Source organism: Asterias amurensis, chromosome 9, assembly GCF_032118995.1.
Source record: "Asterias amurensis chromosome 9, ASM3211899v1".
In the NCBI taxonomy this organism is placed as follows: Eukaryota; Metazoa; Echinodermata; class Asteroidea; order Forcipulatida; family Asteriidae; genus Asterias; species Asterias amurensis.
The window spans coordinates 17,324,511-17,349,160 of NC_092656.1; the positions used below are offsets into that span (position 1 = coordinate 17,324,511).

A 24,650-nucleotide genomic window follows, 5' to 3' on the forward strand; every position below is an offset into this window, starting at 1 on the left:
GAAATTATTATTAATTTTTATTTCATAAATCTATTCTTTATACCTCTGGCTTTGTCAGATTATAACACACCTCTTGCTCGTTCTGTTTTCTGATTGGCTGAAACGCGATCACGCGGGGTGAACTAATATACGCTAGTGATCGCGCGCGCGTGTTTTGTTGGAATAGTACCAGAGCGGGCACTAGTCTTTGCAAATAGAGAGGTTTCGCGTGACGTCACAATCGTCAGTTTTTGACACCCGCCGCCATGTTGAGTACTATTGTCAGCTGGCCTGTAATTAACGTAACGCATAAACGGTGCAAAAATCAAACCAAAGCATTTCATGTTAAATGTAAATCGTAAGCCAGGAGACCGCGAATATTTTTTTCAGCAACCATCGATTATTTTGTACCAAGCGGGGCCTAGCAAAGGCCGGCAAACAATCTGAACCTGTTGAAACAGCCGCGGAGGACGACAAGGCATGGCTTAAATTAAAATGAGGATACATCGGAATGGGCTTTGAAGAGAGCATCTCAAAGACAAAGAAGAAGTTGCCTAAACACAGGACAAACAGATCGTCCACGTGTCAACATAATTATAAAAAACAATATGAATTTGAAGGAAACATTAATGAAACAATTTTCTAAGACAACCTAGCCCTCTGGTTTCTGACATTTTTTAATATAAATGAAAGAAGGGGAACATTAAATTAGACATTATCTTAATTAGCATGGAGGAAACCAAGCTTAGCACTCATCAGCTGCCCCAATGCAATTTGCTTGTTTTGTTACGGATATGTAGACGGTGCATTATAGAGCAGCCAAGATAACATTGACCTAATTTTTTTTAGAGTCTTTTGAGAGGACACTTGAGTTTTGAACTTCCACTCCAATCCCAAATATGTTTTTGTTCAAGACACTTGACACTATTGGTAATTGTCAAAGACCAATCTTCTCACTTGGTGTATCTCAACATATTTTTATGCAGAACATAACAAACCTGTGAAAAGTTGCGCTCAATTGATCGTCGAAGTTGCGAGGTAGCAATAAAAAAAAGTCGTGTGCTTTCAGATGCTTGATTTCGAGACCTCAGATTCTAAATCTGAGTTCTCCAAATCAAATTCGTGAAAAATTACTTCTCGAAAATTACGTTACTTCAGAGGAAGCCGTTTCTCATAATGTTTTATTCTATCAACCTTTCCCCATTACTCGTTACCAAGTAAGGTTTTATGGTAATAATTGTTTTGAGTAATTGCCAATAGTGTCCACTGCTGTAACGTTGTTTTCTCTATAATTTCACTCTCTTAAATTTAATTTTGATTCAATTTAATTCAATCTTGTCTTTTGTATATTGAAGTTTTCAAATGTGTACATGACATATAACCAAAAAATCGGCCTCTGGCCGAGACTATTTTTGTTTTATTGTGAATAAACCATCTATAAATAAATCAAATCCCTATATGCCAACGCATTTTGTCAACGTGAATCACCCCCTTCAGATAGTTGAATATAAATTATACCAGAGTGCCGATGAAGGCAAGCCAAATACCGCACCACCATTGCCGAAAACAAGTCATACATTTTGCTAAAATCCCAGTTCCGATTTGAACAAAAATAAATTGTTTTCTTCAGTGGTGGTACCGTGATGTGGTAGGTAGTTCGTAGCCATGTCCACGTCCATACAAAATAAATAATGTTTCGCAATAAGTGCGGCTTCAAGAGTAAAACTGCAAAAAAGTTTGTTTACTTTCACGAGCAAATTTTCCTCATGTGCACCTCAGTCCCCCATCCAATATGATTGTATAGTGCATCAATTGATCTAAATGTGCTCAGAGTAACGGTATTTAATAACATCTGGATACGACACTGCTGAGAAAAGTTAAATGTTTGGAGACAAGTCGACAGGTTTGAATTCTGGATCTTTGTTGTTTTAACAATTGTTGTTTTAGCGAATGAATTCGTTCGTATTTTTCTCACAGTATCGACCGGCGTTGACTTGCATTATCCGGAGTTAATATTATGTGCTTGAAGTAATTCAATTGTTTTACAAAATAAAATACTGAAAGAAAACGTTCACCAAATATTTGTCTATCGGAGAAAAAAACAAGTTTATCGGTTACAAACGTGCGTCTGCTGTTGTGAGCAGACGACGCGTTACCAACAGAAATAGTACTCAACATGGCCGACGGCGCGCACAACGAACTTTTTGCGGGGTCACGTAACAGCGCCCTCTATTGAGTTGAAACGTGAAAAACCTACAAAATTCTTTTTTTCTGTTCTTATTTGACATTTTAAGACCGAGCTGTGTTATAAAACACATATTGACTGGCACAATTCGGTAACTAGTGTACGTCTATTCCCCCTCGGGCCTATGAGTGACCAGAAGAGGGGCCTATTTCCCTCGGCGCCGGCCTTCGGCCTCGGGAAATAGGTCCCTCCTGGTCACTCAAAGTCCCTCGGGGGAATAGACGTACACTAGTTACCTCATTGCCATTCAATATGTGTATATTATAACACACCTCTTGCTCGTTCTGTATTCCGGTTGGCTGAAACACGGTCACGTTGGATGAACTAATATAGGCTAGTGATCGCGCGCGCGTGTTTTGCGGGAATAGTACCAGAGCGGGCACTAGTCTTTGCAAATAGTGCCCGTGGTAACAGCGCCCTCTCTTGATTTGAACCGTGAACAAACTACAAAATTCCTTTTTCTGTTCTTATTTGACTATATAAGACCGAGCTGTGTTATAAAACACATATTGACTGGCATAATTTGGTAACTAATGTACGTCTATTCCCCTCGGGCCTGTGAGTGACCAGAAGAGGGGCCTATTTCCCACGGCCTTCGGCCTCGGGAAAGAGGTCGCTCTTCTGGTCACTCAAAGTCCCTCGTTGGAATAGACGTATACTAGTTACCTCGTTGCCAGTCAATATGTGTATATTAATTTGTCTCATACACGGCATCGCTAGCTATGGATAGCTAGATTTATTTTTCTTTCTGTATTGCATGTATTCAAACCGAGTTTCCTACATGGTGGGACAAAACAAATTGAATTGAATTGAATTGAATAGAGTTAGGCTTAGACACACAACAAGAATTGTTTCTGCATAAATACTATAAAATGCAGTCATTTTTCAGCCAGAGGTGACAGTTACCCGTTTATCAATGCGTAGCGACGCGACGGTCCAATAGATATCATTTTCACGCCACGGTAAAGTGACGTCACCATAACAGTATCCAACATCACAATGTGTACACATTTACACTCGTTCATTTACCCCACCTCCAAGTGATAAGCAAATTTCGATTTTCAAAGTGTCATAAGGACACGAAGACGCGGAGCTGTAAGCATCGTCTGCCCCTTTTCCACCAGCCACAGGTCCGTTCGTCATTTCTGATTAATATTTAAATCTCCTGATCGGATCGAAGCGTGAGTTGATCATGGACGGGGAGAGAACGGAGCGGAAGCCCGGGAAGGTTTTCACCCTCCTCGTGGTCGCCTTGTCCGGTAAGTCAAGTAGAGTTGAGATTATCATTTTTCGTTCTCTTTAAGACACTGGACACTATTGGTAATTGTCAATGACCAGTATTCTCACTTGGTGTGTCCGAACATTATGCATAAATAACAAATCTGTGGAAATTTTGTCTCAATTGGTCATCGATGTTGCAAGATAACAATGGAATAAAAACACACTTGTTGAACAAACTTGTGTGCTTTCAGATGCTCAATAATACTCCAGGTCTGAAGTCTTTTAATATTTGATTGAGAAATTAACTCTTTCTAAAAAAAATACGTTCTGGGAAGTGAGAAGTTATTCGCATGGTTTTATACTATCAACAGCTCTCCATTGCTCGTTACCAAGTAAGTTTTTATGCTAAAAATTGTTTTTAGTAATTACAAATAGAAGAACATAAGAAAACTCAAATATATTATTATAGGTAGAAAATGCCTTGGATGAAGGACTATTACAAGTGGTCACCGTGGTCAAGTGGTTAGACTGCAGGACTTTCAATCACAAGGTTGTGGGTTTGAATCCCCCAGCTAACCGCTGATTTCGCAATGACTAAATATTGTCGTCTAGTTAATGAATCGCAATTTCTTAATTTGTGTAATTCATAATCATAGACGTTAAACCAATGTTTTTGAGAGAGATCGTTTATATCTCTTGTTGGAGTTTGCCGAGTTCCCTTAATGGGAAGATCATTCAAACAAACAAACAAACAAACAAACAAACAAACAAACAAATAAACGAACGAACGAACGAACGAACAAACAAATAAACGACCGACCGACCGACCGACCGACCGACCGACCGACCGACCGACCGACCGACCGACCGACCGACCGACCGACCGACCGACCGACCGACCGACCGACACAGACACACAGACAGACAGACAGACCGACCAACCGACACAGACACACAGACAGACAGACAGACAGACAGACACACACACATACAGACACACACACAGACACACAGACACACAGACACACAGACACACAGACAAACAGTTGCTGTGCACGTGGTTTGACTGAGACTGTGTCCGAATTAAGCAACATCGGTATGCAGCGACATTGTTAAAGAATAGAACCACTGCCGAATTTAGAAATTCGAAGACAGCCTAAAGCAACTACATAATGAGGGAACATGTGTTAGTCTGTCCTTGCAGTCTCTTGTTTTTTATCAGTCTTATGTACTCTGTCAATAGGTTAGGATACAAAAGCCAAGGCTTCACCATATCCTACATTTTGCCCTTTTGACTTCTAAATAATTTTGGCTATTGTTTATAAAACTAATTACATCACGTGAGGACAATACCGAGATAAATGTTAATTTAATTTAATATTACTTGCTTTAAAAAAAATGGCCTCGCAATATCATTTTGTTTAATGTGCTTTGCTCGTTGGAGTGACAACAAGTCACCAACTGCAAGGATATCCATCACCTCTTCAAATGCAATACATTAACAATAGCTCATGCAGTGCTTCTATAAAGTTGTTATTGTCAATAATTTTTTGCTTACTTACTTGCTTAAGTCGAGTGGTGTCCTCGAATCACGATGGTTCCCCAAGCCTTCCTGTCCCCCATTGCTGACTTGAAATCTGCTGATTCAAGTCCTGTGTCTATTTTGAGAATGTCTGTAAGTTATTGCCGGTCTACCAGGTTTCCTCCTCCCATGCTTAGGGGTCCACAGAACAATATTGGACACTGGTTCGTCTTTGCTCCTGTAGCAGTGGCCAGCAAAGCGCCTCCTTCTCTGTCTGATTTTTGTTGATAGCTTGGGTAGGTTCCCATATAGGACTTTGTTGGTCATATATGTTGACTCCAGTGGATGTTGGGGGTAATATCAAAGGATACCCTCCCATATAGTGAAGGTATTGTTCACAAGATTGATAAGGATTAATGAATTCATGTCTTGCTCTGAAAGTTTACTGATTATAAATGTTCATACTAGAACGATATTTTTTGGTGAACAATTTTCCTCCGAAATGATGTCTTTTTTGCGAAAATAATATCTGAAAACCTAAAGAAATAACGCAACAGCTGGTTTCGTTCGTTGCAACCTAATTTAATGTGTTAACAACCAATATGCTTAGGCCTATATGCTGAAAATTGTGCATGTTTTTTCAAATCTTTTCTCCTTACTCACACAGCTGATTAAGCCACAATTTAAAAAAGTTCGTTATTTCATGTATGGGCACTGTATGCGACTATTTTTGTCACCTCTTTCAGTCCTTTAGACACACAGTTAAAGAGTTTTGGTACTTTCTGTGCGACACAAAACACAGATTTACATTTTACTTACACGGTTTGAAGATAATGTAGTAGAAAGCTTCCCTTAAAGTAAAACTTGCTGAGGTGCTGTAGTTTTTGAGAAATTAATAAAAACAAATCACGAATGGAATTTGTGTCTCCAGTGAGAGGACAATTATTTACTCATGTCAAAAGATTTACGCGACTCTCCTGAAAACATTGCTCTGCGATTTTCATTTTTTTTCTCTCAAAAAACGTGAAGACTAATGAAGTTAAAACTTGTACAGGTAAATTATATATACATCTTTATTTACATCAAGTAAGGATTCATTTCATGGCCACAAATCTACAAAAGGTATCAGAACACTTTAAACACAATGGACACTATTGGTAATTGTCAAAGACCTGTCTTCTCACTTGATGTATCTCAACGTATGCATAACATAACAAACCTGTGAAAATTTGAGCTCAATCGGTCGTCGAAGTTTCGAGATAATAATGAAAGAAAAAAACACCCTTGTCACACGAAGTTGTGTGCTTTTAGATGGTTGATTTCGAGACCTCAAATTCTAAATCTGAGGTCTCGAAATCAAATTCGTGTAAATTTACTTCTTTCTCGAAAATAATGTCACTTCAGAGGGAGCCGTTTCTCACAATGTTTTATACCATCAACCTCTCCCCATTACTCGCAATCAAGAAAGGTTTTACGATAAGAATTATTTTGAGTATTTACCAATAGTGTCCACTTCCTTTAATGTCACTTATTTGAAAAATGCAACAGATGTGGGGTCGTCACTTTTTCGCCAGCCAGCAGACATTAAAACATTGTACAGCCAAAGAATCTCAAAGGGAAAAAAATGTAACCATATTTTAAAAGAACGCAATTTTTAAATTTTTGTTAGCACTGTACTGAGCAGCCGAGCAGCGCTTTTACAAAAAACCTGTAGTAGGGGTGGTACATTATGCAATACAATATTTTCATATTTGATAATTTGGGTCTAGAACTCTGCATTTTTTACTGTCTTTGGAATCACAGCTTTCAGATAAAAACATGGTCAGTTTGTTTAAGAAAGCAATATTGAGCAACCTCGAGTAGAAACAAATTGATGTTTTAGTTTTCCATTACTCCATTAGTCCGTTTTTTACGCTAACAACTATTTTGAGTTATTAGCAAAAGTGTCCAGTGCCTTTAATGCTAACTATTAGTACTTTTTAAGATAATTTGATGTGGATAACAAAAAAAAATCTGCGTGTAAGAAAAATATGTTTGAAACCATCACATTAGACCTTTATGAATGCAAAAGAGCGAACCCAAAATAGCATACCTTGGATATTTGCTAAGAAAAAAATAGGCTCCTTAAAAGCGGTGTACACTATTGGTAATTACTCAAAATAGTTATTAGCATAAAACCTTACTTGGTAACGAGTAATGGGGAGCTGTTGATAGTATAAAACATTGTGAGAAACGGCTCCCTCTGAAGTGACGTAGTTTTCGAGAAAGAAGTAATTTTCCACGAATTTGATTTCGAGACCTCAGATTTAGAATTTGAGGTCTTAAAATTAAGCATCTGAAAGCACACAACTTCGTGTTTTTTCTATCATTATTATCTCGCAACTTCGACGACCGATTGAGCTCAAATTTTCACAGGTTTGTTATTTTATGCATATGTTGAGTGCCTTTAAGTAAAATTGTGAATATAATGTTTAATTTGCATCGGGGATAATGAATAATAATTAACATAGGATTCGAACTGCCTCAGTAGCTTACGGAAATCTCGGTGGTCTAGTTGGCAAAAACACTGCCCAGAATTAAAAAGGCCGTGGGTCTACATCGGTGTAAGGGTAAAACAGAAAAATTTATATGAAATTGTAAAGTGGAATTGCTTGTCCAACAGTGGACCCAGTGTCATCTGGTCATCGTTGGAGTTTGACATGGCGTGGATAATATTGAGTTTATCTTTCATTCGTTTGTAACGTTTGTTGGTTTTTAAAAGCTGGGTTTTGATACCTATACCTTTTGTAGATCAAGTTGTTGGCCATGACATGAATCCCTACTCATTCATTTATTCATTCATTTCATTTATTAATTTCACATGTAAAAATTCAAGTACAGACAATAAGAACAGTAAGAAAACAAAAGCATGAACATACAATAAAATTACAAAAAAGTAGCACCCCTGATGGATTTTAAAAAAGTAAACTAAATTACTATCGAGTTAATCTCCTGTTGCCGCAATTTACGAAGAAACAAAAAAGGACATTACAGATGGACGTTATTAAAACATGGCATACAGTTTATAAATGTAGAACTATACAAGCAGTTAAAACTATAAAAGCACTAATGGGCATTAAAATACAAAATCGTTTCAAGAGAGATTCTAGTTAACTATGCAAAAGGCACCATACACTTGAGAAATAAAAAACAGCAGCAAGGTATTTGAATGGGCAAGGCAACTAGAAAGTTAAACTGTATACCCGTATACCCTGTGCGTGGTGCGTGCGATCACACCGCATGACCCACCCGTATACACACTGTCACATCGTACGAATACTGTGCACACAAGTCATCCGCACTCGTGCCACTAACCGCATGCGGAGGCCGTCAGGCCGACAACCTTGTCGGGTCTGTAACTTCCGGGTTTAATGTGTTGTATTGAAAAATTTCCACAAGTGGAAAAAATTGGGGGGGGGGGGCTCTCGGATATGCTAGTATGCAGCCCATGAATATGTATATCTTTCGTCAGACCTATCAGACAACACAGGATGTGAGGCAAATGAATTATTCATTTTGACGTCCAATCACGCACGCCTATCATGCTCGCTGAGCGTCCGTGGTGGTGGTGTGTGATGTAGACATGTCTCGTCTTTCGCGGGCATTATGGTAATGAGCTGACCGTGGGAACTCTTCGCTTATTATAGCAATGAGGTCAGTGGCTTCAACACAGACCCTACAAGGCTGTCGGCCTGACGGCCTGACGGCCTCCGCATGCGGATAGTGTACGGGGGCATCGTGTCGTGCGATGTTACGCACAGTGAATACGGGTGGGTTTTTATACAGCGGCGGTCTTTTTTCGGAGTGAATAATTCGACTGCCTTGAGCAAGGCTAAGTGTGGGTTCGAATCCCCAGCCGTGACACTGTGCCCTTGAGCAAGACACTTAACCATTGCTATGTCCTTCGGATGGGACGTAAAGCCGTTGGTCCCATGTGTTGTGTAACGCATGTAAAAGAACCCAGTGCACTTATCGAAAAGAGAAGGGGTTCGCCCCGGTGTTCCTGGCTGTGACTGCTTAATGCGCCATAGCACCTTGTAAACCCTTATAAGGTGCTAAATAATTGGGTCTCAGAGTTCATCATTGCAATAACCTATCTTTCTGAAAGTTTGTATATACTCAGCGCCTTGAGTACCTTGTTTGGTAGATACGTGCGCTATATAAGACTTCGATATTATCATTATTATTATTACACGTTGCAACGTGTGTGTATTGAGATTGCGAGTTAGGGCCCGCGTGATCGCTAATAATGTGGGGGCGTTTTTCATGCCTGGGATGCAGAAGAACAACCACAATCCAAGACGTGAATCAAGTCTACACCTCGTCCAACTCCGATTGTATTAGTCAATTCAGGCATCCTCTTCAATTTTATTTTATGTAACAAGCAAAATTATTAATTTACTGATTTTATTTAAAAAATGGTAATGGCTGTTAGCAAACTGCGTCCAACTAACACTACATGGTGTAGTACTTGCAAAATAGTGTTACTGGCCTCACGTTTTGACCCTAACTAAACAGCTACGTGAAATATATGAGACAATAAATCATGAATTCAGTTCAAAAGGATAAAAGTTTGTTTTCGTCATATTATTCAACAAAATATAAGCCTTTACACAATTAAAATCTTAACAAAATGTATAATGGAAGGTACCACACAGCACGTCACGCAGCCGAGTTGAAAAGTGACAATACCAAAGTGCAACCATGAGCCGTGAAGTTACATTAATGATGGCTGTCAAAAGGATAAAAAGGTTGTTGTCGCCACAACCAACCCCCTTATATTCAAAGAACCATGTGAATCTATTCACAAAACCTTGTAAAGAATATCCATGCATAGATTTGTCAGGTGCATAAAATTATGTCCCAGCCAGCACTGTGATTTATATGTGTGTGTTTTACTAGTTTCCTCACTCCCCAACCAAAGTGACTACAATACGTCTCTATTGAATAACAATGGTACATTTCGACATTCCAAAAATGATCGACCGTGTTAGTTCGCAAAGTAAAAGGAAAACCACGCAATTTCGAGACAAATTTGTGTGGATCATTTTATTCTACTTTTACAACATCTTTCCAACCATTATGTATTTTATAACAAACGGTTACAAACGCTTTTTATAGACCAACTCGTCCGATCTAAGGCAACGTGTTCCTTTAACGCATGTAATGTTATTTACATAAAAATTAATAAGAAAATACTGGATCCCACGACCGGGTTAAGCATACTAATTATGTATCGTTTGGAACCTCCTGACCTAGTGGTGCCCGATCCAAGGCGTCAAACATGACTTAAAGCCATTGGACCCTTTCGGTAAACAGTATTGCCCAGGGCCCACACTTCGTGTATCACAACTTCTTTATAAAATAAAAAACCTGTGAAAATTTAGGCTCAATCAGTCGTCGGAGTCTGGAGAAAATAACGGTAAAACCCACCCTCGTATCCGCGTGTTTCGCCGTGTCATGACATGTGTTTAAAATAAATCCGTAATTCTTTTGACCCAGAGGTGCTCGGTCCAAGTTGTCAAACATAATGATAATGAAGTAAATTTAATCACAAACAATGGAACCCCCATGAGCGGGCTAAGCACGGGCTAATTATACTAATATTCTGGTAGCACCAAGGTGCTGTGGCGCAATTTTGCTGCCGATCGGACCGGGAACACCGGGCGAAATCCTTCTCTTTTCGATAAGTACACTGGGTTTCTTTTATATGCGTTACATAACACATGGGACCAACGGCTTTACGTCCCATCCGAAGGACGAAGCAATGGTTAAGTGACATCATAATTTTGTAAAGTTAAGAAAACTCCTGAACATCTTTTGACCCAGAGGTGCTCGGTCCAAGTTGTCAAACATAATGATAATGATGAAGTAAATTTAATCACAAACAATGGAACCCCCATGAGCGGGCTAAGCACGGGCTAATCAAACTAATATTTTGTAACCGTTGAAACCTACTTTATATCTTCAATAGAGCAGGAGAGCTAGAGGCATGTGTGTAAGCCCCAGGAAAATTCTCTTATTGTCTGCTCCTTGTAAAGCATGCAGGTAGCGGACAATCACTCACAAGGTGATGTTAGCATTCATTGCTAAGCAAGCAGGGTGTGTAAAAAACATGCAACAATAGCCTATACAGTATAATACCACTACTTGTGAGCTCAATCCAACATGTGCAAGTCCCTTTGGTTGTGCAGTTGGAGTCTAACAATGTAGGTGTGCTCAACTTGTAAAGAGAAAGTCTGCTGTTCACATTCAAATAAGATTACGTTCGTCTGTGATGATATTCAGGTCGACTGTTCACATTCAAATAAGATTACGTTCATCTGTAATGATCTTCAGGACTGCTGTTCACATTCAAATAAGATAACGTTCATCTGTAATGATATTCAGGACTGCTGTTCACATTCAAATAAGATTACGTTCATCTGTAATGATGTTCAGGACTGCTGTTCACATTCAAATAAGATAACGTTCATCTGTAATGATGTTCAGGACTGCTGTTCACATTCAAATAAGATTACGTTCATCTGTAATGATATTCAGGACTGCTGTTCACATTCAAATAAGATTACGTTCATCTGTAATGATATTCAGGACTGCTGTTCACATGCAAATAAGATTACGTTCATCTGTAATGATATTCAGGACTGCTGTTCACATTCAAAAAAGATTACGTTCATCTGTAATGATATTCAGGTCTGCTCTCCACATTCAAATAAGATAACGTTCATCTGTAATGATATTCAGGACTGCTGTTCACATTCAAATAAGATAACGTTCATCTGTAATGATGTTCAGGACTGCTGTTCACATTCAAATGAGATTAGTTGGTCACTTACAAAATTATATTCCTTTTTTCTTCTCTTTTTAAACCCTACTTTGTGTGATCACTACTGGATTTTGGAGATTCAATCCAACATCTGAGTGATATGAATATGGTGTTTTTGTGTTTGCACATAATAACAATAAGTAAGGACGCTGGAGTATCAGCTTTAACAGTTATAAATAAATCCTTATGTTATTCGGCCACAGTGACACCAAACATGCTTCACCCAGCCCCTTCTTAACATACATTTTTTTGCAAAATAGTTTAAGAGGGTACTTAAAAATAATTACAAAATGTTCCCCTTTTCGCTTTTTCCTTTGGTTAAATTTGGCTGGGCACTAGTTGACAACAGCAATTCTTAGTAAATCTTTCCTTAATAATGAATGTTAACACTACACTGTCTTGTGAGTGATTGTCCGCTACCTGCATGCTTTACAAGGAGCAGACAATAAGAGAATTTTCCTGGGGCTTACACACATGCCTCCAGCTCTCCTGCTCTATTGAACATGACATGAATATGTATAGCGTTTAACAAAGACAACGGTCTGAATAGGGTGGAGCCTTCAGTATCCAGCTTGTGATTGGGCATTGGCAAGATCTGGACGTGCGACGGTGCTTTGAACGTGTAAAACGAATGATCACTATACACACTAGCCTTGATCAAGGCTGTTGACGTACTGCCTGTTCCCCGGCCCGGTTCGCTGCACACGCATGCAGTGCATACATAAATGTACATCACCATACATTGTACAGCGAGAACAGTATAGCGTAGTCGTGAGTACGGTCGTGTCTTTCTACTTTCAACCTCGCACACGTGGCTCTAGGAAGTACCCATGTACCGTAAGTGTACCGTACACAGATGGTACATGTACATAACCAGTACGTATGTGTACATACGCTGTACACGTATTATATGCACTGTGTTATGTATGGGGTGCGCTGGCGGAATTCAGTGATGGGGACTGGCATTTTGCAGATCGCGGCTGGCTGTAGCGCCTTGATCAAGGTTAGATACACACACATCTCAACGCGTGTTCAGGCTGTTAAGTCAGCTTCTTAGTTTCTGTAAGTCGACTTGGTGAGATAAATTATGTCAGTTAGTCGACTGATCATTTTATCTAAGTCGACTTGGTGAGATGGATTATGTCAGTAAGTCGATTTACCATTTTATATAAGTCGACTTGGTGAGATAAATTATGTTGTTAAGTCAACTGATTGTTTTGAATAAGTCGACTTAGCAATTCAGTTAACTTATTCCACGAAATAAGTCGTCTTGATGAGATAAATTATGTCGGTAACTCAATATGTGGGATGGCACTCCTGGAGCTCCGTACTTATCTCATGAAGTAATAATTCATAAGAGAACAAAGACTGCCTCACAGTAACTAATTATGTTATTGTCTAGTATTTATTAACATCAACCCACGTTAAGTGTTTTGAAAGGTTGTAGGCCTACTCGGCAACAATGCCGCAAATTGCTATGGCATTAAAATAAATTCGGAGAAAAAAAACCGCAAAATTGTTTGTAAAAAATCCAAAAGAGCGCATTGAACAAAAAGCCGCCTCAACCAATATTCAATCTTGTTAAACGGCTATTCGTCATGATAATTAGCGAAGTATACAAACAAATGAAGGCCGGGAGGACGATTAAAAAATTAAACGATAATAAATGCTTGTCTCTGAATTGCCGGACGTTTATGCAAATTTTCTTTTGGTTTGTTGTTTGGTGTTTGTTCCCGCTCACACGCAAGCTGATGGTGACCTTTCAATATAACGTTCCCGCCTAATGTCTCACAGTAAAAAGTTGCTCATCTTTGCGGCTTTGATGGATTTGGGTACTTTTTGTAACACAAAACACAATGTCCACAAATTTACATTAAACTGACACCGTTTGAAGATAATGATAGTAGAAAGCTTCCCTTAATTACTTACTGAGATCATGGAGTTAAATGCTGTATTTTTTGAGAAATGGGTAAACCAACGCACGAAAATATTACAAGCTCAAATAAATTTCGTCTCCTGAGACGAACATTATTTTGTGACTTGTTTTACTCATTTCTAAAAATGTGAGAAACGGCTCCCTCTGAATTGAGAAAGAGAATTCAGCTGAAGCCTTTTTGTTATGCATCTGAAAGCACACATATTACTTGTGCAACTCGTGTGTCTAGCTTACATTATTCTCTTGCAACTTCAATTACCAATTCAGCTCAAATGTTCACATGTTTGGTATATTATGCATATGTTGGGACCGTGCCAGTGCCGTGTAATCGGTCTTTTTTTCAACACACAAAACTATGCGTTTATGGCAGATAGATAACGAAGACCCGCCCCTATATATTCCTCCAAAGAATTTATGAGATTCTGTGGACACAATAGGGCGGTAGGCCTACAGCATGCCCACATCGCGAACCAACCCGGACAACTATTGTGTTTCGGGGGGGGGGGGGGTTCGGATACCATACATTGGCCTTTTTGAGGCATGATGGACAATAAATTACTAGTGTACTGTTTGGTGTAGGTGTGTACAGACAGATTCACCCAAACCTAGACGTGTTATATAGGGTGCGTTCGTTTAGATTCACTGGGTCGACCCCAGTCTTCCCCGGTGCGTTCGAATAGGTTTGACATCATTCCATGGGCCTCACCCGGGTCAGCTCCAGTGCCCTGCTTGTGGAGTGGGTCACTTGGGGAGTGGCCCCAGGTGCACGACGTCACCACAAGAGCGGTGAGTGATCGTTCGTTTAACTCTTGTCAGGGGCTCACCCGAGTGAGCACCGCGGGGTAGACCCAGGGAAGCTAATCGAACGCACCCAGTATACTGTGTCCACCGTATTGCAAAAAGTCATAGCTTGACGAGAAATCTGTTTTCTGATTCGATTTCATGTTAAAGTACTGGTTGTTGGAGGCCAACCGCCAGCTACGACCTCTGAACCACCAACTACACCCATTGAACCTACAACTACCACCAAGCCCGGGTACGCTGACTGCCAGGCCTTGCTCGACACTGGTCATACCGAGAGTGGTGTATACAATATCACCCCATCTCAGTATCCTGACGGCCTGGAGGTCTACTGTCACATGAATAAAGAAGGAAAGGGATGGATAGTAAGTTTGCTTTTCTCTCTTTATATTTTTATAATTTTATGCGAGGTTTTTACCTCTTTTTGAGACACGCGTTCGGGTTTTGGAACCTTGTTTGTACCCTTGTCTTCCTTTTTTAGTATCGTGGCATTTCGGGGCCCGTGGCAGATAATACTCAATCATTATAGGGAGGTTTAGCTGCAGGTTACGCGAACAAAAAGGTGAAAGTGAACGTCAGAAAATTGTGTCGTTTCTAGGTGACGTCACCACTTTGGGCTCATGTCATGCTCATGGCGTCTGCACGTACGTACCAGACGTAAAAAGAAGTAACTTCACGTATGCTTAAAACGTGAGATCTTGACAACAACATTTTCGCACGTTCACGTTCACGTTTTTTTTGCGTAACGTGCAGCTACCCCTCCTTAATATCTGCCCTTCTCGTCGCTTTGACGCATTCTTTCATTGTTTTTAGACTCTAGAACCGTATTATTGTCTCTGATTTTGTGACCTTGTTTTTGAAAAGCAATCTGAGAATCTGCTCCCGATTGCTGAGTTGTTTGGAAATGATGGTAGAATGGTTTTGGTTTCCCTTTGCATTGGATGATTGGTGACCTTAAAAAAAATTGCGTTTTGTTCTCACAGTCACGTAAGTTTTAACATTAGAATGAAAATTGGCTTTTGAAGTTGTCGAATTTTGTCTTAAAGGCACTGGACACTAAAATTGTTAATTACTCAAAATAATGTTAAAGGAACACGTTGCCTTGGATCGGACGAGTTGGTCTATAAAAAGCGTTTGTAACCGTTTTTTTTATAAAATGCATATGGTTGGAAAGATGTTTTAAATAATGATCCACACAAGTATCACTCAAAATTGCACGGTTTTCCTTTTACGTCGCGAACTAACACGGTCGGCCATTTATAGGAGTCAACAATTTGAGGCATATTTGTGTGGATCATATTTGTGTGGATCATTGTATTCTTCTTTTACAACATCTTTCTACCCATATGCATTTTATAACAAACGGTTACAGAACGCTTTTCAAAGACCAACTCGACCGATCCAAGGCAACGTGTTCCTTTAAAATGTACGCGATATAAATTACGAGCAATGGGGAGCTGTTGAGAGTATACATTTTTTTTTGAATAAAGGCTCCCTCTCACTCGAATACTAAAAGACTTCAGGCCTGAAACTTGTTTAGGCATTTGAAAGCCCACACAAAGTTGTGCAACAAGAGTGTTTTTTTCTTTTGCAACTACGATGCCCAATTGTAAAAAAAAAATCACAGATTCGTTAATGTATGCATATGTTGGGATACACCAAGTGAGAAGACTTGTCTATGAAAATTACCACAGGTGTCCAATGCCTTAATAACAAAAATCTTGCTGAGTTTGGAAAAAAACCCAGTAAACCTTGAAGTGAACTAAACGACAGCGTCGTTCGTTTAGCTGAAGCCATGTCATCGTTCTACCCAGGAATCAGAAGTTTGACTGTTAAAGGAACACGTTGCCTTGGATCGGACGAGTTGGTATTTGAAAATCGTTTGAAACCGTTTGTAAGGAAATGCAAATGGTTAGAGAGATATTTAAAAAGTTGAATATAGTGATACACACAAGTATCAATCGAAATTGCACGGTTTTCCTTTTACGTCGTGAACTAATAACACGGTCGGCCATTTCACGGAGTCACAATTTTTACTCCATGAAAGGGCCGACCGTGTTAGTTCGCGACGTATAAGGAAAACCGTGACATTTCGAGGCATGTTTGTGTGGATCATTATATTCTACTTTTAAATTATCTATCTAACCATATGCATTTCATAACAAACGGTTTCGACCGCTTTTCAAAGACAACTCGTCCGATCCAAGGCAATGTGCTCCTTTAAGATCACGCTGGTTTTGGTGGGGGCATGGGTGTCGAGAACGGCGTTATACTGCTAGAATAGCGGGTCGACTGGGTTTCTTATTGGGGAAAATGTGGTGATGCGGTGTTTTGGCCTGCCATGGTCTATTGTCTTCATTTTGCGATGGGTGATTTGGGTCGAGTTGCAGTGGATTGCGCACAGTGGTCAGAGATAAAGTCTGTTGATGTTATAGTCTGGATGGTTTGGGAACGGGGTTGTCGAGTGATGACACGATTTCAGTGCCGGTGTCCCAGGGAATTCTGGACGGAGATTCTGTCCAAATTCTCATAGGCTGGAGGAGGAGGATTCAAAATAGGGCGCTATCAGAAGTAGTTTGCAAACCGTTTGCCGTATGGGGGAGGGGGGGTGGGGGACACGGGGACATCATCTCTGGTGGGACAAAATCTCCTGCCACACCGCCTTAAAAAATGTAATGTTTAGCATATGTTTGTGTTGCTTAAAATATAAATTCAAACAGCGGTCGCTTTCGCAAATAATTTGCTCTCAATTGTTAATACAATATCTTGAGATGTCTGATAAAAATTAATGTCGTTATTTTGTTAATCAGGTTTTCCAGAGACGCGTGGACGACACGGTGAATTTCACCCGCAGCTGGGGCGAGTATAGGGATGGTTTCGGTGACAAGGAAGGGTCGTTCTGGCTGGGGAACGAGATCCTCCGTCGTCTCACTGAACCCGTAGACGAGGAATGGCAGATGAGGGTGAGGCTAGATGTGGCTGTTTTGCCAAACAAACAATCTGGGTTGTATAATGATTTTCGTGTCGATGGAGAGAACTACACTCTTCATGTTGGTGAATTTAGCACTTCGAGCGACATGCATGCTTTGAGTAAGTGAGCTATTACACAGTTTGTAAAAATTCAAATGCGTTCTCTGAGCTGTTAGAGACGTACACAACCGGTGTAAAGTTTGTGTCTTGTGGCGCTTTCCTTTGGGTGACACATATCGGGGATCAAAATGCCACATAGGCCTACACCTAAATATATGTTTTTTACGAAGCCACCACACTTTAGGCCTTTTCACACTACCTCCATTTCGAACCGCGTTGAAACCTACCCAGGTCTTCTCCGGTTCAGCTTCGTTTCTTTTTGACACGGATAGATATACATTCACACTTATTACGTGAACCGACTAATGCGCGAACCGTAAAACGGTTGTGGGAAAAAATGCAATTTCGATCCGGATTTAGCCTTGCTCAAGGCAGTCGCATTATTCGCTCCGAAAAGACGCAGCTGTAAACCCACCCGCCGTATACCCTGTGCATGGTGTGTGCGATCACACCGAATGACCAACCCGTATACACACTGTCACATCGCACGAATACTGTTCACACAAGTCATCGCACTCGTACACCACTAACCGCATGCGGAGGCCGTCAGGCCTCAGGCCGACAGCCTTGTCGGATCTGTATCTTCCCGTTTTAATGTGTTGTATTGAAAAAATTCCAATAGTGGACGAAATTGGGGGGGCTCGAGGATATGCTAGTATGCAGCTCATGAATATGTATATCGTTCGTCAGACCTATCAGACAACACAGGATGTGAGGCAAATGAATTATTCATTTTGACGTCCAATCACGCACTTCCCTTATCACGACCTTTGGACCCTATCATACGTCCGTGGTGGTGGTGTGTGAGGTAAACATGTCTCGTCTTTCGCGGGCATTATGGTAATGACCTGACCGTGGGAACTCTTCGCTTATTATAGTAATGAGGTCAGTGGCTTCAACACAGATCCTACAAGGCTGTCGGCCTGACGGCCTCCGCATGCGGATAGTGTACGGGGGCATCGTGTCGTGCGATGTTACGCACAGTGAATACGGGTGGGTTTTACGCACAGTGAATACGGGTGGGTTTTTATACAGCGGCGGTCTTTTTTCGGAGTGAATAATTCGACTGCCTTGAGCAAGGCTAATCCGGATTGAGATTTTCAACTCTGGTCCCAGCCAGGGATGATGTCTATCAGGCTAGAGCATGCTACCCGGATCGAAGGCGGGTTGAAATGTGTACAGTGTGAAACGGGATGAACAAAATCTCCGGTTCGGAACCGGTTCCGACCCTGAGATTTTGGACAGTGTGGAAAGGCCTCAAGACTTCCTTGATATGACTATATAGCATCCAGCGTTCTTGAACCCAGTGTTAGAGTCGTTCACTCAACCTATTTGAAGCATTTTAGTTTCTATTTAAAATGACTTGCGGTTAAACAAAGAAAAGTTGACTAGATCGGGAACCAGCGACCTCCAGACCAAAGTGCCGGTGTCCCAGGGAATTCTGTCCGCCGGAGATTCTGTCCCCCATATGGGGAATTTGAGAGAAGGAGGATTCAAAAGAGGCCCCTTTCAGAAGAAGTTTGTACACAAGTTTGCCAATCGCGACATAATCTCCGTGGGGGGAACAGATCCTCCTGCCACAGCGGCGCTCTACCAACTGAGCGGCGGTCTCTCTATTTTGCCAACGCCTACTGGGTCCAATTTCATGTCTCTGCTTACCGCCGAATTCTGCGCTTACGATCACGATTCCCCGCATAATACGTGCAAGCGCCAAATTTCTGCGCTAGCCTTGTAAGCGTAGAATGCCTATAGTATGCATGCACAGAAGCCAAAATTCGCCGCTAACACGTAAAATACGCTTGCCGTAAGCACAGAATTTCCGGCTTCCATAAGCGCCGATTCTGTGCTTACGGTAAGCAGAGCCATGAAATTGGGCCCTGTTCTGTGTGATAATCAGAAGCCATACACAACGTGTAACAGCCGTTTAGCCAGGATCAAACCCACGTTTTATGATACCCCAGAGAGGCAGCAGCCACGGATCACTAAGGAGATGCAGCGTTTTGTTTCAGATATCAATTATTATCACGAGAGAAACTGATTGGGTAAAATGTAAATGATTTTGGGGCTGAACAAATCAAATGCCTCTTGAAAACAAAGGTTGTACCTTGTTATAAATAAAATTCAATTCGTTTACAATACAAAAGATTGAATCAAAATGTTGCTTATTTTTGTTATAGAAAAATCATCAATCACGGATTAATGTCAGTGGGGCAACATTCAGATTTTTTTCAAGAAATATAACCGGAAACGGTGGTCAGGTTTTATTATCTGATTTCTTGGTTGTTTATTTTAGTTTATCACCTATTTCGTGGCTAAGTTTTGTTTCCAAGCAACTCAATATTTCTAATAGCAAATTATTTGAATTCGAAGAAACAAAATCGTGCACACGTAAAACATAATGTGATTGGGGTCAACTTGGTCCAGGAGACCATGCACAGTCTTATGCAGATGATATTTACTTTTTTTCTTTTCATATGTTGTTGGAACTTTCTTTTTTATTAAACTAATTTCAAAATGTCAAGTCATTATTTAATATGTTTTTGTTTCAGGTGATTGTCTGTCCCCTCCTACCGGCGGTGAACCACCATCCAACGGACAGCCCTTCACGACGCCCGATCAGGACAACGATGCCGAACCCGATCTGAACTGCGCCGATGAGTTGAAGGGAGGTTGGTGGTTCAATCGATGCACAGAGACAGGCTGGGGTGTCGGACGGCACAGTAACCTGAACGGCGAGTGTTCTCAGAAACCCCCACACGATGAGTACGGCCGCGGCATCGTGTGGAGCAACATCTATTCGCAAATAACGCGCACTGCAATGGAAATGCGTCGTGCATAATTCCTCGTAAATCAGAGCTGTATTTAAAATGTTTTTGAAAGGAAACAATTTTTTTGAATATAACCCAGAATCAAATTATATTTTAATCTATTAAATCAAAGAAATCTTATAAACAGACGTTTCTGGACTCGCCTTAAAATCTCATGATCTCACCCTCACCCATCAAAAGAAAAACAAGATACGATACAAACAATAAATCGAATAGTTATTTTAATCGAATATTGAACTTTACAAGAATAAAAATAGAATATTCGACTTCAACTAAAATTTTATTTAAATTTATAAATTCCAATGAAACTTTATAAAAGTAGGTTTCTGGACTCCCGATTGTCCCGTCTTGAAATTGCATTATATCTCATTCAGATAAAAAAACAGGGTACAATATCGAAATAAAATCGAAAAGCTACTTTAATCAAATATTGGACTCTAACATTCCTATGCGAACAAACTCATGCACTCACTCAGTGGACCCAAGTTGTCGCGTTGCCGCATGTTTGAGTCAGGCTTGATGTCTGACACGCCACACAACTCTATCCTGCATACAGCTGATTAGCTCCTCCGAGTTGTTTACTCCTTGCATCCTCGACAAGCCGTCGATTTCACCAAACTCTTCTTAACTTAGTATTCGAGACAGTCTCGATGTCCGACACGCCCCGCAACTCTATCCTGCATACCATTACCGATTTGCTCTACCTTAACTCCTGCATACTCGACCAGCCGTCGATTTCACCAAACTCTTTTTAACTTAGGATTAATCGTAGGACTTAGGAAAAGTTCCGCATCCAAAGACGTAAGACGCTTTGAACCCATCCTACCGGGACGGGTTACTCGTCCTAAGTCGAGATAGAATTAATCCTAGCGTTTCGTGAAATCGGCTGCTTGGTCTTGAGTATGGTCCTGGTTGGTCTTTCGGGACCGCGCCTGCCGTGGGTGGTGGCTCCCACACGCGAACAAAATCATAATCAAGTTTCGACTCGACTATTAATCAGAAGTTAACTTGAAATGTTGACGTCCAAGATTATAAACGACATTACTAGGTTTTTCTGTTTGACAGTTGTTTAACACTATGGCATTCATTTCCTGGTTTAGGGATTTTAGCACATTATCATTCGGATGTAAAGAGTAATTAATTTATAAATTATATTAGTGTGTAATGATCCGGGAGAGGCAGGTGTCGTCCTAGCGAATTCTTCGGTCCCCTCGAAACTAACGTGAGCTGTAGGAGGATGGTCCAAAAGAGGGCGCTATCAGGAAGAAGTTTGTACCATAGACCTTTTCGCAAATACGATTGCGCAAGCGCAGACTGTTGAATGGGGTGCATTGTGGGATAGATATGGATCGAATTTGATCACCAGCTAGACCACAATGCACCTAATTCCAAGCTTTACGTGCGCGCCCCAGTATTTACGAAAAGGTCTATGGAGGAAGAAATGTACACAGTTCGCTCAAATGGGGGGGGGGGGGGGGGGGGTGGGGGAAGCCTCTCTTAAAATGGGGGTTCTCTAATAAGACAACCAGAGTATTAAGTAACATTGACAGAGCCATGGACAGGCACACACTATTGAGAAAAAGTGGGACAACGACATTATTATGTGTCTCATACTACACGACCCCTACAAAACAGAAATTGATGTGCAAAAAAAAGTTGGGGCGCACTTGCGGTTCTATAATAGTTTTATCATTGCACTGTATGTCTAGGCCCTTTTTAGTCCACAGCTTCGGCTTTGGGTTTGGCTTCAGGCTCCGTTCTCTCGTCTGAAACCCAACCACGGTCACGTACGCAAAGCACGCGTGATTGTCAAAATAACCGCGGGGCCAAGCTAGCCTGAGCCGAATCTGGAGCCGAATCTGGAGCCGAAGCCGTGGTTTCGAAAAGGGCCTATTATGCTTAAGGTAATAAGCCATTTTATTGTATAAGTATGGTGGACACAATACCACGATATTAGACCTATAGCTTTGGGTAGATTTGAGTCTGTATGGACGCCCACACTGTGTATTTCCTATAGTGTCCACCATCCTCACAAAGCTAGTATTATATTTAAAATTGGCGGGGGAACTGGGGCACGCTAACTAGGCCTACTGTGTGGTGAAACTTAAGGCCTATTTAAACTTAAATCTAATGTTACATTATGGTGAATATTCAATATGTAAAAATGACGTCATGCAGACGTATGACTGATTGGCTGACAGGGTAAAACTAGTCGACATTTAATAAAGTAATACACTTATTTGGCAGCTGTCATCTTTACTGAAACGTGTATACGCATGAAGAGCTATCATTGGCATTGGCCGAGAGTCGTACGCAGCGCAGTTTCCATTGTATTGCAAGAGATGGTCAATGACGTCATGTGCCATCCATCTACAATCACCTTGTTTTGGGTGACTTTGAGATTTGATGATGTACAGTTTAAAATTCGTTTTGCACATCACTTTATTCCGCAACAATTCCTTTTGAAAATTTTAGCAAAACTCTGATTACTGATTACACACTGACGGTGTGTCGTGGCCGGGCAGTCTACTGAATTGGACTCATGTTCTGCTGATCGGAGTCTGGGTTAGAATCCCGGCCATGACATTTGTGTCCTTGAGCAAGGCACATTAACCATAGATGCTTCTCTTAACCCACGTGTTTAATCAATCCCTAACGCTATTGTTCGCGAGGGTGCTGAGAAAGTTTAAGAGGAATGGTCCAGAAATATGCCCAGTGAACATGGGTACTAATGTTACAAAGTGCCTTGATTAATCTAGAGAATTTGTGCTGTAAATAAAAAGCCAATTGTTTCTAACTGAAAAGCACTCGACACCATTATACGGAAGCCCATTAGCGCCAGTGAAAAATAAATTTCAAATCCGTTATTACGGATTCGCAATCCGTTATTACGGATTCGCAATCCGTTGTTACGGATTAGCAATTCGTTATTACGGATTAGCTATCCGTTGTTACGGATTACGATCCGTTATTATGGATTAGCAATCCGTTATTACGGATTAGTAATCCGTTATTACGGATTAGCAATCTGTTATTACGGATTATTAATCCGTTATTACGAATTCGTAAGAATCCGTTATTACGGATTCGCGATTTGGACAGGGAATTGTCCGCCGTCTTCTATTTAGGAATCTTAGATCCCGACGGAGTTTAGTGTAATGAACAGGCTTCACAGAAGGTCTTCGTTTATATAACTGTCCTAAGAACAATGATTAGAAGACAGTGGTAGTTCCTTTATTTCTCTAAGTCTAAAGGTGACCCAATGACTTACTAAAGTCCCCAGAGGGAAATAATTAAAAGGACAACTTCGTAGGAAAACTGGTTGCATCATACAAGCCCCCAAAATCAAACTAAACATCACTTGGTTGGCAAAATTTACATTAATTGTATCTGAGTAGTTTTAACATCAAGTCGAGTCTCCATCGTAAAGCATTTTTTGTCATGATATATACATGTATCCATGCATACCCTTTAAATTTCCGAAAACGCCCGTTAGTTTCCGTACTTTGCTTAACAGAAACATTATGATTTCAAGTCCAATAAACCATGATGAAAACTTAAATAAAGAGTTGTTTCACTATTATTTTTTGTTGAACATTTAATATTTAACATGTAACGTTGTAGAAATCGGTCCCTAACAACAGTACACATTGCCCTAGACTTGGCGATTTGGGCGACAAAAAGTACTTCTTATGAAGTAAATTTAAGTGGTTGGAAAGATGTTTTTAAAGTATAATGTATGACCGCACACAATGCCATTTGTGTGATTTTCTCTATACTACGTGAAGTAAAACTGTTCGTCATTTTGGTGGTGTCAAATCTTTGACTCCACAAATGGCGGACGCCAGACGATAGCTCTTGTCAATCAAACCACTGTACTCTAGGCTAAGTAACCAGCACAATAGCGCCCTCAGGGGATCTTCGAGGGTATCCGTAATTTCGGATTACAAATCCGTAATAACGGATTGCTAATCCGTAATCACGGATTACTAATCCGTAATAACGGATTACTAATCCGTTATAACGGATTGCGAATCCGTAATAACGGATTTGAAACTTATTTTTTACTGGCGCTAATGGGCCTTCGTAATACGTACAAAGCCTATTATTCGCCCTTTTCTCTCTTCACGCTAACACAATCGTGCCAATTGAGGGCGCAC

At 40.6% G+C, this 24,650-nt stretch overlaps 1 protein-coding gene across 2 annotated transcripts; it reads left to right on the top strand.

Moving 5' to 3' along the window:
• Window positions 1-3,317: 3,317 nt before the first annotated feature.
• On the top strand, window positions 3,318-21,939 carry LOC139941720 (fibrinogen-like protein 1). 2 transcript variants are annotated; one of them, XM_071938333.1, is made up of 4 exons: window positions 3,318-3,483; window positions 14,723-14,937; window positions 17,383-17,662; window positions 20,212-21,939. In XM_071938333.1, the coding sequence occupies exons 1-4, from the start codon at window positions 3,417-3,419 to the stop codon at window positions 20,499-20,501; spliced, it is 852 nt and encodes a 283-aa protein (XP_071794434.1). In that variant the 5' UTR covers window positions 3,318-3,416; the 3' UTR covers window positions 20,502-21,939. The 2 variants fall into 2 exon arrangements, with proteins under 2 accessions (XP_071794434.1, XP_071794433.1); XM_071938332.1 differs by lacking the exon at window positions 3,318-3,483 and adding an exon at window positions 14,365-14,557.
• Window positions 21,940-24,650: the final 2,711 nt, after the last annotated feature.

Excerpts from the sequence above, each read along its gene's own strand:
- LOC139941720 (XM_071938332.1), top strand. The coding sequence starts at position 14,467 with ATGGGCCTCACCCGGGTCAGCTCCAGTGCCCTGCTTGTGGAGTGGGTC. Across the intron at positions 14,558-14,722 it reads ACGACGTCACCACAAGAGCG|TACTGGTTGTTGGAGGCCAA; the intron begins GTGAGTGATCGT and ends TTCATGTTAAAG. Across the intron at positions 14,938-17,382 it reads AAGAAGGAAAGGGATGGATA|GTTTTCCAGAGACGCGTGGA; the intron begins GTAAGTTTGCTT and ends TTTGTTAATCAG.